The 15,213-nt window shown below is 31.8% G+C and overlaps 3 protein-coding genes across 3 annotated transcripts in view; 2 read left to right on the forward strand and 1 right to left on the reverse strand.

Moving 5' to 3' along the window:
- The first annotated feature begins 368 nt into the window (after window positions 1-368).
- On the forward strand, window positions 369-1,744 carry LOC115886286 (lysophosphatidylserine lipase ABHD12-like). The gene is made up of 2 exons (XM_030905377.1): window positions 369-568; window positions 625-1,744. Exon 2 carries the CDS (start codon window positions 634-636, stop codon window positions 1,663-1,665), a length of 1,032 nt encoding a protein of 343 aa, XP_030761237.1. The 5' UTR covers window positions 369-568; window positions 625-633; the 3' UTR covers window positions 1,666-1,744.
- Window positions 1,745-4,418: 2,674 nt separating this feature from the next.
- On the reverse strand, window positions 4,419-6,547 carry LOC115886285 (RISC-loading complex subunit tarbp2-like). Its single transcript, XM_030905376.1, has 5 exons — window positions 6,332-6,547; window positions 5,917-6,267; window positions 5,601-5,787; window positions 5,332-5,533; window positions 4,419-4,921 (listed from the first exon to the last, which is right to left on the reverse strand). The coding sequence occupies exons 2-5, from the start codon at window positions 6,239-6,241 to the stop codon at window positions 4,697-4,699; spliced, it is 939 nt and encodes a 312-aa protein (XP_030761236.1). The 5' UTR covers window positions 6,242-6,267; window positions 6,332-6,547; the 3' UTR covers window positions 4,419-4,696.
- A 2,486-nt stretch (window positions 6,548-9,033) lies between these two features.
- Window positions 9,034-15,213, forward strand: part of LOC115886280 — a 156,965-nt gene continuing 150,785 nt past the window's right edge. Inside the window, exon 1 of the mRNA XM_030905371.1 lies at window positions 9,034-9,375. Within this exon, the coding sequence (XP_030761231.1) occupies window positions 9,277-9,375 (99 nt within the window). The 5' untranslated portion in view covers window positions 9,034-9,276. The remainder of the gene's footprint in view (window positions 9,376-15,213) is intronic.

Here is a 15,213-nt window from a genome sequence, read left to right on the forward strand (position 1 = left end):
ATACTCTTGAAAAATTGTGAAGTACAGTCCGTCTGCTGGATCCATAGAGGTTTGGGCTGGATCTGTGTCTATGAAAGGAATGCGGACAAAAAACATTTAAATAAATAGCAATATATTTTATACGTCGACTTGGCGAGTACGTCACCGCAAATCGCTCCGCCCACTCATTTTATTGGCTACTTGCAAATTTGTCGAATTTTTATTGATGGGACGCGTCGTCTAATTTTTTACGAAAAACTTTGAGTAAATATCTTTTCCCCTCACGGATACCACGTAGCTACAGAACGGACAGACGTACTGTAAGCTACTGTTTTAGCAAACTGTGTATGGGAATATGCCATATATTCATCTACTTTTTATCTCAGATATCTATTAAGCTTCTTAAACAGTTTGATAACGTGCTAGACGGTAATAATATACAACAGCTCAGTTTACTCATACTGCTCGTCATTGTACCAGTTTGCAGACTGATAAAGAATGAATTTAACAAATTATCTCGATATATTTAAACTTACATTACTAATATAATTAATTAATATATTATATCATTATTTGTGTATGATTTAGTGTAAGTATTATAAATGTTGCAACTAGAAATATACAAATAACAGTATCGTTTTATAGGGAATAAATATGCGAATGTACAAAAAGCTTTACGCTGGATGTTTGACAACGACATTAGCTTCAACATTCGTAGCTTTTTCCATAATATGGATTATAATACCCCTCTCATTTAGGTGGTCGCTGCCTTTTCAAACTTTTATGGTCTTCATTCCCATAGAATCGCCAAGAAATCCGCAATTCTCTCAGCCCGAAGAGGTCTATAGCATTCAGGGAGTACAGAATTTTTATAAAACTGTCCATGACGAACCAAGAAATGCCCAGACATCCATAGGGATGTGGTTAATTTTACATGAAGATGATATTACCAATACTTTATCTGTTGAAGACGTGATCAGTGACAGTTCTCGAGATATCTTGATCTACCTCCATGGAGTATACGCCAACAGAGCAAAACCTCTTCACCAATACAGCGTGTTCAGGAAATACTTCCTCGTTATTGCTATCGATCACAGAGGATATGGTGATTCGGGTGGTAATGTTGACATGACCGAGACAGGTATAGTGAGAGATCACGTGCAGTTATACAATTGGGTACGCTCTCTGAACCCCACGGTAGATATATACTACTGGGGTCATTCTTTGGGCACTGCCCTAACTACTCACACGTTAAAAGTGCTAAAGGAAGAACAGAATGTGGTGCCAAAAGGTCTGATTCTGGAAAGCCCGTTTACTTCAATGGAAGATGTGATAAGGAACATAGTTTTCGGTAAAATATTTGAATGGTTGGCGTATTTCGAAAGTACGATATTACAACCTCTTAGAGATAATCAACTGGTGTTCCTTTCCTATCAACATATCACGTCTATTGACTGTCCTATTATGATTTTACATGCTGAAGATGACTCTGTGGTGCCGTACAAATTGGGGGTGCTTTTGGCGGAGATTGCTAATAAAACACGAACGGCGAATCAAGGTGATGTAGTTTTTCATGGATTTTCGGATGATTTGGGACACGGTCATGATGATATTACGAGGAATCCGGGGATTTACCGAATGATAGAAGAGTTTAAAGACGCATGTGAGCAGTTTGGTAGTCAGTAATAATTTTTTTGTAATTTATTTATTTAATTATACAATTTTTATTTACAATGTCGCGGTTTTAATTAAAATATGATTTTACTCATTGTGTATTATTAAATATCAAAAAGTAAGGAGTAAACATAATTTTATAGTGAATTCTTGAGTTAATTTATTGCACAGGTATTAATTTCTTCTATATTTCATATCTATTCGCAGAAAAGAAATACAAAAATAGCTGCAAATTTTCTAGTTAACATATCTTAATTGAAAATATAATACTCCTATAATGTATGACCACCCAAGATAGCTGTCATTTTATATATAAAATTATACAGGAAATATATCATTATACTGTGTAATTTAAAATTCGAAAAATATTTTATAATATATTTTTTGAGAATAGATTTGTGTGTGCAAACGTTCAATTCTTTTTTAATCTTTCTATAATTAGTGAAATTTTTGACAAATTTTATGTCAATTTTTAGTAAACGACGTCTAGAGATTGACCTCGTCAAAATCATCATCGATTGTCATTCCCCAGCCCGTTTGACGTCGTTTCTTTCAGATCATACAGTATTTAATATTTTCATAGATATACGGGGTGTTTCGAATATATTATTGCACAAAACTTTTATTTTCTTTTAACTAGAATGTTTATATTTTTTGCTTGGTGGATCTGCTACAAAATTCCATTCCCCAAAATGCAATAATTAATTAAATTCACATGCACGATTTTTGGAACACAGATATTCATATTAAAAATAAGCAATTTTTCAATAGTTTTATTAACAAATATTAGTAGCGTAAAAAACATTTTATTTCTTATTATAATAATTAATTAAAGACACAGTCAAAATGTATTTAATTATTCTAAATCAGTTAATATTAATTTAACACTTAAATACACACACCGGAAAAGTCTAGGGATATTACAATTTTATCCAGCCATCGTCAGTAATTTTATTATTTGCATTTCTGATATAATAAAATTAAAAAAAAAACAAATAGTTTACAGGACGTATTGGAAATAAAAATGCGAAATTTACCGAATTTTTCAAATTTACCTTGATTTTTATTGAACTCAAAAAAATACACACATTTTTTTTTATTTTAAACTGTGAATTAAAAAAAAAAGATAAAACTATTTTTACTTAACAAAGGGTATAGCCTCCTCTACTGTTCATTACAGCCCTACATCGTCTCTCCATGCTCCTGATCAGGTTGTCGATCTCTTCTTGAGGTACAGCCTGCCACGCTGCATTCACGGCCCGAACCAGATCCCTACGAGTTTCACGAGGCATGTCCATTCTCAAAATTCTTCTTTGGATGACGTCCCATACGTACTCGATGGGGTTGAAGTCAGGAGATTGTGCCGGCCAGGGTAAGATGTTTAATTGATGAGCATTGATAAACTCACTTACCACTCTGGCTGTATGAGGCCGAGCATTGTCATGCATGAGAATGAAGTTTCTCCCAAAATCATTGGCATATGGTAACACGACAGGCTCAAGAATTAAATCACGATATGTGATTCCTTTTAGAAATCTTTCAAGAAAAACGAGATCGGTTTTTCGGCCTAACTGGACTCCTCCCCAGACCATAACTGTTCCACCTTGATAAGGGTGCACTTCCTGAACATGATCCAACCGAATAAGATTTCCCGGTTCTCTCCATACCCTAAGCCTTCTCGAATCCGGATGAATTCCCAAGCGTGACTCATCCGTGAAGAGAACATTGGCCCATTGTTCATTCAACCACTGAACATGATCTTGAGCCCACAAATATCGTACCTCTCGATTTCCTCTCGTTAAGGGTTGAGCTATCCAGGGGCGTCTGCTTCTTAAGTTGACCTCTCTTAATCTATTATGAACAGCGTCAGGACTAATGGTTACATTATGTGTTTCCTGGAGAATTGAATCCGATGACACGACGATCCGACGGTGCTCCTATTGGTCGAAATATTTTGACAACAATTTTTATCCGATAATTTTAACTAATCATCCGACGTCGTATAAAGTTAAATTTTGTTTAACTTTTGTACGATATCGTGTGCTTTTTTTAACCTCACTTTTTTTTTAAAACATTGGTTTTTAAAATCAGGTTTAGTGGGAAGTGGGCAATTTCGGGATATTTGGCGAGGAAGTACTCCAATAATTCATGGAATAATACATAATAATAATACATAGTAATTACAGGTCTAAATGTCCAAACTGTCAAATTTCGGAACGAACTTTCGGATGTATGTGACAGGCTTTTTAATTTCACACGATAACTTCAAATTTCGGATGTCGTACCATCGATTTCGGATGCATGAGACTCCGGCTTTAAACTAAGCTCTGGTGCTGTAAGAGTCGGTCGGCGTCGAGCATTTAATTGTAAAAATAATCTGGCGTTGTATTTAATGCTCTAGCTACGTCGATTTGGCGCATTCCAGCTTCGAGCATACCCATGGCCCTTAGCATTTCGTCTCTGTTAAGATGTCTACGCTCCATAATGTCGTTTAATACTAAACAGAGTTATTTGAATAAATTCTGGCCAGTTATCATAAAAACATAGCCAGTACAGGTTAAGTTCGAACAATTGATGCTAGGTGCTTTTTATACATTTGACAAAAAATGCACAAACACTTCTGCAAATATCCCAAATTTAGAAATAACTAGTGTGACTACTTCTTTCAATCGAAGTAGAAAGAATCGGCCTACAAATATGTGGTTGTTTATTCAAAACATTTATTTTTAACTTTAATAAAACGAAATCCCTAGATTTTTCCGGTGTATGTATTATATTATTATAAATATTATTTTGCAAAATTAAAAAACAATCTTCTGTAGGCGTATCAAAAAATGAAAACCTCAAGTATATAAATAACTCTAATATCTTTTTTTTTGTAACAAACTGAAGACATTTTCAAATGTATTTGATAATTGTCTGTTATAAAAATTAAACATACCTATTTTACCTACCGATCAGATTGTGGCGGAAACTAATAACACCAACAAACTTCGTTAGAAATCACATTTTTTAATATTACAAGCTAGCCAACCATATTTTATTAATCGAGTTGCATAAAGAAATCCATTTTGATAAATGCATCACTCAACGCTTTCTCTTTTGCTTTTTCAAAAGACTCGCCCTTTCCAATTATAACAAACGGAGTGTCGATTTTGAGAATTAGTGCAGCCAGTGGTGGGTTTTCTTGAAAAGGTAAAATTTCATAGCCCACTTCTAGCCTGTCTAAAATTTTCTTTAAATTTTCTTCAGACGGAGTTTGAAGATCCTGAAAAATTAATAATAAAATGGAATGGAGGGTTGAAACTATTTAAAACAGCTGATTAAAGCTCCGCCTACATGTAAAATTTTACCTGTCAGCAGGGTTGTAATTACAAAACTAATTTTCTACGTCTGGACATGTAAAAAATGGAGAAAATTAGTTGGTGTAGAAAATTAATTTTTTACGTGTAGAAAATATGGTAGAAAATAAAAAAAATTCTACCTACCCAACCCGGCCTGTCAGTCTTTCCTGTTCAGTATGATCGAAAAAAAAACGGCATCCAGTTGGCTTGGAAACGATAATCAATGACATTCCCCATATAATTTTATATATAAAAGATATCTTTATTTCATAGCCATCGCTGACAAGTTTTTTTCGATCATATTGTATAATAATCAAAGTGAAACTGTTTTTACCTCTCGAAAATCCTCGTATCTAAGATTTTTTATATCCATCAGCTTCTTCAAAGTATAAGGTAGCTCATCCATCTTTACACTTTTATCGGGAATTATGTCCATCATCTCATTATAACTTGATATAGCTTCTGAGTCCTTATCTTTTAAAGCTCTATCTACTTCGCTAAATTCATCTATTAAATCTGGTATTAAATCCTTCATTCTGGAAAAATGATTATAAAACATAAATTTATATTTAATACTAAAAAAATATTTTTTTATCAATGCACCTTTCTAGCATCTCTTTTGCTGCCAACTGTTTCGCCAGTTTCTTGGTATTGGCTTTAGCTTCCGTCATTATCGAGGCAATTTTACATTCAAAAGTAAATTCCTTGGCGTGAGGAGGTCCCACACTGGAAACTTCATTAAATTCAGGTGCCGGAATTTTTTTTTCTATGCATATGTTTTGCAATTCAACTAAAAACAGAAGTGCACGTTTGTATTCAAATATTTTTGATACCATGCCAAGATATTAGTAAGGAATATATATTTAGTAACATTGCAAAAGCACAGTGAGAATAAAATCCGATATAAAATGATACAAACCTATGCAATTTAATGCAGTTTTAAAAGGACTCCCACCACTTTCTTTAAAAGGGACTTTAAATTCGGCCACTGGATTTTCAGACGGCTTATAGATGCCCATTTCTTCCAGGATTTTCAGTGCGTTATGTGCGGCATCATGTTTCCCTACCTGTTTCGAGGGTCCAGTTCCACTGGCTGTAATTCCAGCTACAGCTACCATATAATCGAAGCGATTTTCGTGCGTTCCAGAATTACTGAAGACAATCTGAAAATCGGGAGGAGCAAAACCCTTTTGAATTGTTAGCTCTTGTAAGACCATTACAGGGGTTTTCGTTATTGGTGCCATTTAAAAAAGTGTTTTTAAGGTATTTCCTTAAATAAAATACACAATATATAATTAATTACCTTATTAAATGAGGCATTATAGCATACTTACGTGTAATTCCTAGGTAATAAACTTTATTCTCTTGAAGTAAAAGGAGTACCTGTATTTTTTTTTTAATTAAATATTATAAAAACCACTATTCGGGATATAAAAATACGAATGATAGCGTTTTTCTCGTAGTAAATAAACGCGTCCAGAGATGCGGTCAGTATACTATTTATATTTATGAATAATACGTAAATTCTTATAATTTCCGCAATTCTTCCACCTATTATAACCTTTAAATTTGAAATATTTCATTTATCGAATGTAGGCAACTAAAATTACAAGCAAATTTAATAAGTTGCATACTGTTGTCAGTCAAACAACAGTTTAAATACATATTTTTTTAAGTGTTTCTTCAATCAAAAATCATTTATAGGCTGATCTTTTTACATCTTGACGAAAATATCTATTATTTTGAATGCAAATTAATTTTCCAATAGCATAAATCGCCGACTCGTAACCTAGATCGAAAATAGATATATAGAATTTCATGGTTCTTGAAACACGTGTTGTTCAACAATAATACGACTTCCTATAACTGTTTAAACTATAAATTTATTTATAGATCGATTAAATTGATACGAAACAAAAATAAAAAATGATTTCATTGGGAATACATCGGTACAGCCGTATAGAATATTTTTATACTGAATTTTCAATGTTTAGGGGAGTTCTATATTTAAAAATGCATCAGACTCGACAAAAATAATCGCGCGAACATTTGAAAGCTCTTTTTTCTAAAAAAAATCTCGTATAGGATGTAATAACTAATTTTTGTTAAGACAAACTTACTGATATACGAGTAGTGTAAAGCCAGCTTAATGACAAGAATCTTTGACAAGAATAATAAAAATACAGAATAGGCCATGGAAAATCTGACGCGCTCTGAAAGTTGCAAGCAGGCGCACTTTTTTATATTTTCATATTATTTTACAATGCGACGCTGAATCACAATAAAAAAATTAAGAAAAATACAGAATAGGCTATGGAAAAACAGAAGCGCTCGAAAGTTGTTAGCAGGCATTCTTTTCGTGACGCGATGGTGAAGCGCGTGGTAATATTCCGTAAAAGAAAAGTTTTTTTTAGTTTTTTTTTAATAAAATCGATTTAAAACTTCGAATATTTGTGAAAAATAGTGCGGGCGATTGAAGAAATATGATCTCGTCGTCTGATCTTGATTAAGGTAAGCAAAAGTTAGAAATTTAATGAATTTTCTAGAAGACGCCTCTGAAGACGCCTACCCTCTAATTGATATAATAATTTAGAACATTTTAAATAAAGAATATATATTTTATTATTACAAAATTGGCTTAAACATGTCACTTTATAAGGCTGGTAATATTATATATAAGATTAAATATAGATATTTTTTATAATCCTACATTATTTTTTGGATGTATTCATTTAAGTGATCTAACTGATCTAAAAATGATCCAGATCAGTTTTTTATGTTCCGTTTTATATGTAAACTGTGGTAATTTTAGATCAGTTAGGTCATATAAATGAGTGATATTGAAAATACTGAATATTGCTTATGGAATTTCGACGGGTTTCGACGCCATCAATAAAATTAATAATGACAAAAATATGAAATATTTATAATATTTTGTGGTACGTAATCAAATTGTTTGGAACTAGGTATTTGCGTATTATTATACACATTTTAATTACTTTTTGCTGCTCCTGATTAATAAGTCAGTCTAATTCTTATGAGCTATATTGTATAATATGATAAAATAAATGAGTTAATTATTATAATAAGGCTTTAAAGTAATATGTTGAACAAAGCTGCCGATTAGACAAAAAATATTTCAAAGGCTATTTTAAGTTTTTTCGAGATTTTTTTCTATGTCAAATCAATTGAAAATTTGTTTTCTTGTTTCTGGCAACGGAGATAAAAGAAAGTTTTTGAAATGTAAAGATTTTTTTTTAAATTTTCAAAAAAATAGGCGTCAGAGGGAGCGTAGAAATGACGATTCATTCTCTATGTAAAATTATACAGTGAATGTCTTCTATAATCAGTCAACTTGATGTAATTTATATTCGATCATACTGTATATAGGTGAGATTTTTCTAGAAATTTGCAAAATATACAGTAAATTTTCGCTGTTTCATTTATGCAATAGCCCGTCATTATTCTGTTGCTTCTTTTTTTTTTCATATTAAATATATTTACACGGCACAGTTCTACATGCATGCTAGCAGTTTGTATACAGGGTGATACAATAGTCTGAAAATCTCGATATCAAATTTCGTATTTTAAACTTTTTATGCATGCAGAGAGCAATAGCAGCACACATTTCAAAAATATTTGCATATATACAGGGTCAGTTTTGAATAAGTGCAAATATTTTCAGGGCTGGCAGATCTCGATTAAAGAAATATATTTTCTTTTTACCGTTTTTCAAATAAGTCCAAAATAACGAGTTATTTTATTTTATATTCCATTTATTTATTATTCCAGTGTCTACGCTGATTTTTAGTCCGTCATATCTGACAGGTAAAACGTTACGTGTAGACGCGGGCTTTAAAGTCGACGCAACTTATTTGACTTTTTCCCCAGCTTACGCACTTTACGACACTGTCCCACTGCGTCGCGAGGCGCCAAAATATCCCGCCGCCGACGGCCGCGAAGCGCGGCAACGTCGCATTTGCGCGGCATGTGTTTCGGACTTTTGAAAAAGTTGTGGCGCGACCGGCATATTCAGTTCTGTGCCGCTCAGCTAGCGCTCGCAACTAGCACCAAGAGCAGCGTGTGTGTGTGAGACCCCCAGCATCTCTGGTCCATCTCACGTATAATAATATCGTCGGTGGTCCCAGTAATCTCTGTCACCATCTCTGATTTTTTTCGGGCTTGACACCATCGCAAACGAGACTTTTCCGCGGGAGTATGACTTTGGAAAGTTTTAAGTGAACTGTTGGAGTTTTGAGAAAGAAAAACTTTTTTCGCGATGGCTGTACTAAGTCGTCGGAATGTGTGGGTGTGTTTGGGAGTTGTACTTTTTTGTGGTGTGCTGCTGGGCACGGCGCTGGCAACGGAAGACTTTGAGGTATTTTAAGAGCTTTTCTGCGAATCGGACCCAGACGCGGTTCTGAAAAAAGGATGCCGCGCGCTTTCTTTATTTTTTTGCGCTACGGCTGTAGGATTTGTTCTTGGTGAAGAATACGTTGTTTAAATTATGTTTGATACAGTTTGAAAATATTCTTATTATACAGGGTGGCCCGAATTGTATTCTGGAAATTTCGGCAGCATATTATGCAGATAAAAATAATTAAAAAAGTTTGGGGGCAATACCAAAGTTTGTATGAATGTATGCCCTAATATGCTTACTTTCGGAGATACAGGGTGTAAACATTTCATTTTTATTTCGATTTTTTCCAAATAATTTCTGAAGTAACGTCAATATTTGGATCAAAATTGGTGTCTGGGGGTTTTTTGACATGAAAAATTTGATTTTGATGCCAATATGACTCCTATTTGTAGGGGGTGCCACCTACTATTATGTTTTAACTGTTTTGAAGAGTAATAACTTTATGTATTAAGAGTAATAACTTAATGTAGGAGTTATATTGACATCAAAATTAAATTTCGTGTTTCGTGCCAAAAAACTCCCAGATACCAATTTTTCTCCAAATATTGACGTTACTTCATAAATTATTTAGAAAAAATCGACAAAAATATGAAACTTGTACACCTTGTATCTCCAAAACTAAGCGTTTTAGGACATACATTTAGAAGAACTTTTTTACCTATTTTTATTTGCAGAATATGCTGCCGAAGTTTCCGGAATACAGTCCGGACCACCCTGTATTTTAAATTATTTTAAATTTATGATATTCTAATCCAAGAAGAAACTTTATTTTTTATAGAACTTTTCAACTTTTTCAAAAATACTCGTATAAACATCAAGACTTTTTTTCTTGTTGTTAAAAATAAAGACCCAAACTTATAAGAAACTGAATAAAATTGCTTTGTATATACCGTATGATCCAAAAAAAAACCGGCGTCCAGTTGGCTTGAAAATGATCATCAATGATATTCTCTGTAAAATTTTACATATAAAGTTACAGTCATCTTCATTTCATAGCCATCGCTGACGGCGTTTTTTTCTCGATCATACGGTATTTGTCCTCGTTCTTGAACGAAGAATATGTTTAAATTATGTTTCATTCCGTTTAAAAATATTTTTATTACATTTTAAATTTAAGTTATTCTAAAATCCAGAAGAAACTTTTTATTTTTAACGGAACTTTTAAAATTTTTGAAAAATACTCGTATAACATTTTTTTTTCTTATAAAGATAAAATAGTATAGTAGTTATAATAAAAAGAAACTAAAATATAAAATTCTTTTTATATCTACCATACTCATTTTCTAAAACTTTATTTTCTCATTTAAAATTGAACAATGAACATAATAAAGAAAACTAGTACAAACTAAAAATAATTACTACTAAAAAAACTATCATCATCATTATCATTTTCAGCTTATTCAACCATTTTCAATTATGGTGTAGACTCCCTTATATATGGATATTCTCTTTGTAGTTGGGTCCATAGTTGGCTATTGTTGGCTATGTGGGCCCAAGTTAATCCCATCTCAAATTTGATCTTCCTCTAGGTCTCTTGATTCCTCGTGGGTACCATACTGTAATTTAATATGTTAATATATTTATAAAATGTTAATATATTTATTAATTTCAAGCTAAGGGCCGTGTAATTCAACATTTAGTTAGTTTACAATCATCTTGGTTTACTTACATATATCGCTAATCTATCTATATATCTTTTTATCTATTCTATCATCAAAAATAAGAGAGTTATAGCCTGTTAAATGCCAAGCAAAATAATCCCCTAATATTGTTCATACATCTTAAAACTATGGTATTTTGTTATTGATATATATATATTTTTTTTAAATAGTTATTTTAACACATCTTCTAAAGCACCGTTTCTATACTTAGACCGAACACAAATTCCCGTTTTTTAATCTCTAGATAATATCGTTACATCATAAAGATAAGGATTACAAAGAGCACTCCAACTAAAATCGTTCATTAATTAGACAAAAATGTGGTCGCGTATAGCGCGTAAAGTTGGCAACGCGAAAAAAGTTTCTGCCGTAAAGTACGGTTGAAGTCTCTAAAGTTCATTGCCTGTCCATGCCACATTTCTGCAAAAACGTAAATCTAGATCAGTGGCGCGACAATATAATATTCTCGTTTGATTTTAATTGATAGAAATTATCTCCCAAATAAGAAAATCTTGGGTTTTTTATAGTTATTTATGTATCAAGGGATTTATAAGGGTGTTAATTACTGAGGGCAATATATATCTTGTAATCTGCCATCACTTTCACTCATGATTCTGTCAATATGTTTGGGTTAAAGAGTCACATTGAAGAAGGAGTAGTAGTAGGAAAAAGTTGCATTCTCAAATTTGATTTTATCCGTGTTTTTTTATTTGTTTATTGTGTGTCGTTTATTCATTAAATGGCAATTAATTGGATTAGATTGCAGTCTTTGAATAAGAAGACTAAGGAAGGAGCATATCAAAAATCTTAGGTACACCGCGATGGGCCTCAAATATGGCCGACTTAAATTCCGGTTTATCAGTGTCGTTCTAATTTTATTTAAAAAATGTAAAACTATGATGTAAGGTAGACGTGGGGTAGACTCAATAATTTGTTGTTTTATTTTACGTTGTGAATAAATGTTGGTAGTTATTAAAATTGTTATAAAAATATATAATTCTAATAAAAATAGATAAGTTATAATAAGTATTTATTACCAGAAACATCCGATACGCTACTGAAGCAGGTAAGTCAAATTAACGTATCTAAATTCTTTGACATCTAATCTTTGACAAGTAATAAATAAAAGCTAAAATGCAAGAAAAATATATAATTTAGTTAATTTAAGTGAATTTCATAAATGATCGGTTTATTACACGTATGTATATTATATAGTCACTTACTAGCGAAAAGTTGTTCCATTATTTCACTCAATTTTTGCCGAGATCTACCGCACGCTACACAACCAACTATTTTAGAGTCTTTTTCGATAAATCGCGATAGTGTCACTGTTAATTTGAGTGCTGCCACAATTTCCATCTAGATTTACTACCTTTATACAACTATCAGTAGTAAAATAAATAATAAATAACATAAAATAAGCTCCGTAAAGACTGACAAATCCACAAAATTTCAAATCAAATTCAAATGTGTCAAATGAATCATCAAACAGAACTGTCAAGGATCCCCACCCTAGAGTGCTTTTATGGCGCTTTTTCCGCCCACCATGCATGAATACATGGATAGCATTATGCTCCTTCCTTAGTCTTCTTATTCAAAGATTGCAGTTTATTAATAAAAAAAAAACGCGTTGACAGACAGTCAAACGTGTTGACAGGACAGTGAGTTTTTAATAAATGTCATATAGTAGTCAGCTTGACAGAAATTATTTTTTACTCGATTACTTGGTATTTGTTTTATTAGGATAGATATTCATTACTTCATATTTATCATGATTTTATAATGAAATGTTATTATTAGGAATTAAGCAAAATAAAATTACACTAAATCACCACAATACACCAAAACACTTTTACTTTTACACTGGACGCGCGTTTCGCTAACCATGTTAGCATCATCAGCAGATGATTATAAACTAATAGTTTATTTTGCTGTGTAACACCAAAGGTTCCAACCCTCAACTGTAATATTAGGAATTAAGCATAGACAAAATTTTCATAGCCAAGTACGATATTTTAATGTTGCAAAAATATCAAAGTAAAATATTGCTGGACACTGTTCGCATGTTACGCCAATGCTATGAGGCGACTAAATCGTTTTAAAATATGTAATATGAATAAATAAATGACGTGTTTTGTCTTACGTTTCGTATAACAGGAATTTCGTTTTGTGTGTAACTATTTGTAAGGCACAGCACTTTTTAAAACGTACTTGTCATCCTGTAACCATACCAATTTACTAGAAAATCAGGTGACATAATTTTTATGTTGAATTTAATTGCGGCATTTATATTTTCGAAAAAAAATAATTCTTTTTTTATCTAGTTTTTTCGCGATTATTTTATCGCACTACATCTAATGACCCTAAAATTAGTTTTAGATAATTATCTATTTTCCAATAAATAATAAAGTTACTGATTTACAATAATTATCATACTAATTATTTAATATCTTATCGTTAATTAATTAATGTTTATTAATTAAATATATCTTAATTTCAAGGGGGTGTAAATCTGACGAGTGTTATACAGGGTGAGTCTTAAATAAATGCAAATATCTTCAGGGCTGGTGGATCTCGATAAAAGAATCATATTTTCTCTTTGCCGTTTTTCAATTGAGTACAAAATAACAAGAGGGTGCCCTATTCAGAAATAATAATAGCAAAGATCTTAACTTGTTCAACTCATAGATAAGGCGTTTTTCGTTAAGCTTTTTTAAATTTTGATTTTTTTTTTATTTTACTTTATAGTTTTTTTTTAATTTTGAATTTTTCTAAAATATGTTACAAACAAGCAACTTCCAACGAAAAAACATCAATAAAACTACTTTTTAAATTAGAAAAAGTCCATTTAAAAATATTAATTAAAATATGAAACTAAAATATAATGTAAAAACTAAAAATATGAAATTAATTAAAAGATGAATTATTCAATTGTGAACAATTTTTTTTCCAAAATATGAAGTATAGGTTTAAAACCAATAAATAAAACATACAAATCAACGAGAATAAATAAAAAATATCTGACTCAATGCGGTTTTTATGGGTACCCAACGACGGGAAGTACTGATTGGAATATACATATATATTCTCTGTCCGGTCGGGTACGGTACCGTTGTGATTTTTGGCCAATGATGCAGCTGGGCTAAGAGTGCATTCACACTCATTTTGGGTAAATTGACCTCCGGTTTCTTTGTTCCCTTTTTTTCGAACTGGTTACGAAGCGCCCAAGAATTTCGGAACATTTAAATGAACGATCTTGTCGTTTTCAGGTATAATGTGTGAAAAAAATTTAGAAGGGTATATAAATAGTAAATGAAGAATACTAAGAAAAAATACAATCAAAGGTTTTATTTTAAACTAGGGTTGTTGTTGTTGTTCCCTGTATATTTGCTAAGATTTTTAAGTTCTCTTACCGGCCGGCGTTATGGGTTGGGACCCAGGCTTATTACTTCATTTTTGTCTGTTATTCTAATGTGTGTTCGATTCTTTCGGATCATGAGGGATTTCTTAGCGTTTTTCTTCTAATCATACCATCAAGTTCAGCGTTTTTCATTCTCTGATCATACCATCAAGTTAATACTAGTTCATAAAGTAAAATTCTGTGTCGATTTAACATTTTAAATATTCTGTCACCATGTTAATTGACAGATCCATAAATACTTCATTAAACAAATTTGGTAAATTGGTAAATAAATAAACCTACTCAGGATTCAAAATGGAATCTTTACTATTCATTTTACGTTCTTATCATTGAAGACTTCTAAGAACATAAGAAAATATAACTTTTATAGTTGCCATAACCGTTAGTTTTATTGCTATATGTGTGCATGTAGTTTTAAGAGCTTTAGCGATACTGTTAATTTATATTCATGTAAGTGAAGATCATTTGTAAACTAGTACCTAGTACTTGAAATTATTGCTGATGATAAATAACAACACTATAACTAAACCAAGAGGAAATGCACTATAACTTTTATAAAATGTATTACTTTGTTGGAAGGAAAAATAGAATAATGCCTTATTTTATAGCAGATAAATATGAAAATTATGAACAAAATACTTAACCGAATCTTCCCTGACTGAAATTTTTTTACTAAGATTTACAATATTTTGTGAAAAATCAAAGAAGCGATAC

The sequence above is a fragment of the Sitophilus oryzae genome, unplaced genomic scaffold, assembly GCF_002938485.1.
Source record: "Sitophilus oryzae breed Bouriz unplaced genomic scaffold, Soryzae_2.0 scaffold_481_pilon_pilon, whole genome shotgun sequence".
Taxonomy (NCBI): Eukaryota; Metazoa; Arthropoda; class Insecta; order Coleoptera; family Curculionidae; genus Sitophilus; species Sitophilus oryzae.

Excerpts from the sequence above, each read along its gene's own strand:
- LOC115886285 (XM_030905376.1), bottom strand. The coding sequence starts at position 6,241 with ATGGCACCAATAACGAAAACCCCTGTAATGGTCTTACAAGAGCTAACA. Across the intron at positions 5,788-5,916 it reads AACTGCATTAAATTGCATAG|TTGAATTGCAAAACATATGC; the intron begins GTTTGTATCATT and ends TTCTGTTTTTAG. Across the intron at positions 5,534-5,600 it reads GCAAAAGAGATGCTAGAAAG|AATGAAGGATTTAATACCAG; the intron begins GTGCATTGATAA and ends TCATTTTTCCAG.
- LOC115886286 (XM_030905377.1), top strand. The coding sequence starts at position 634 with ATGCGAATGTACAAAAAGCTTTACGCTGGATGTTTGACAACGACATTA.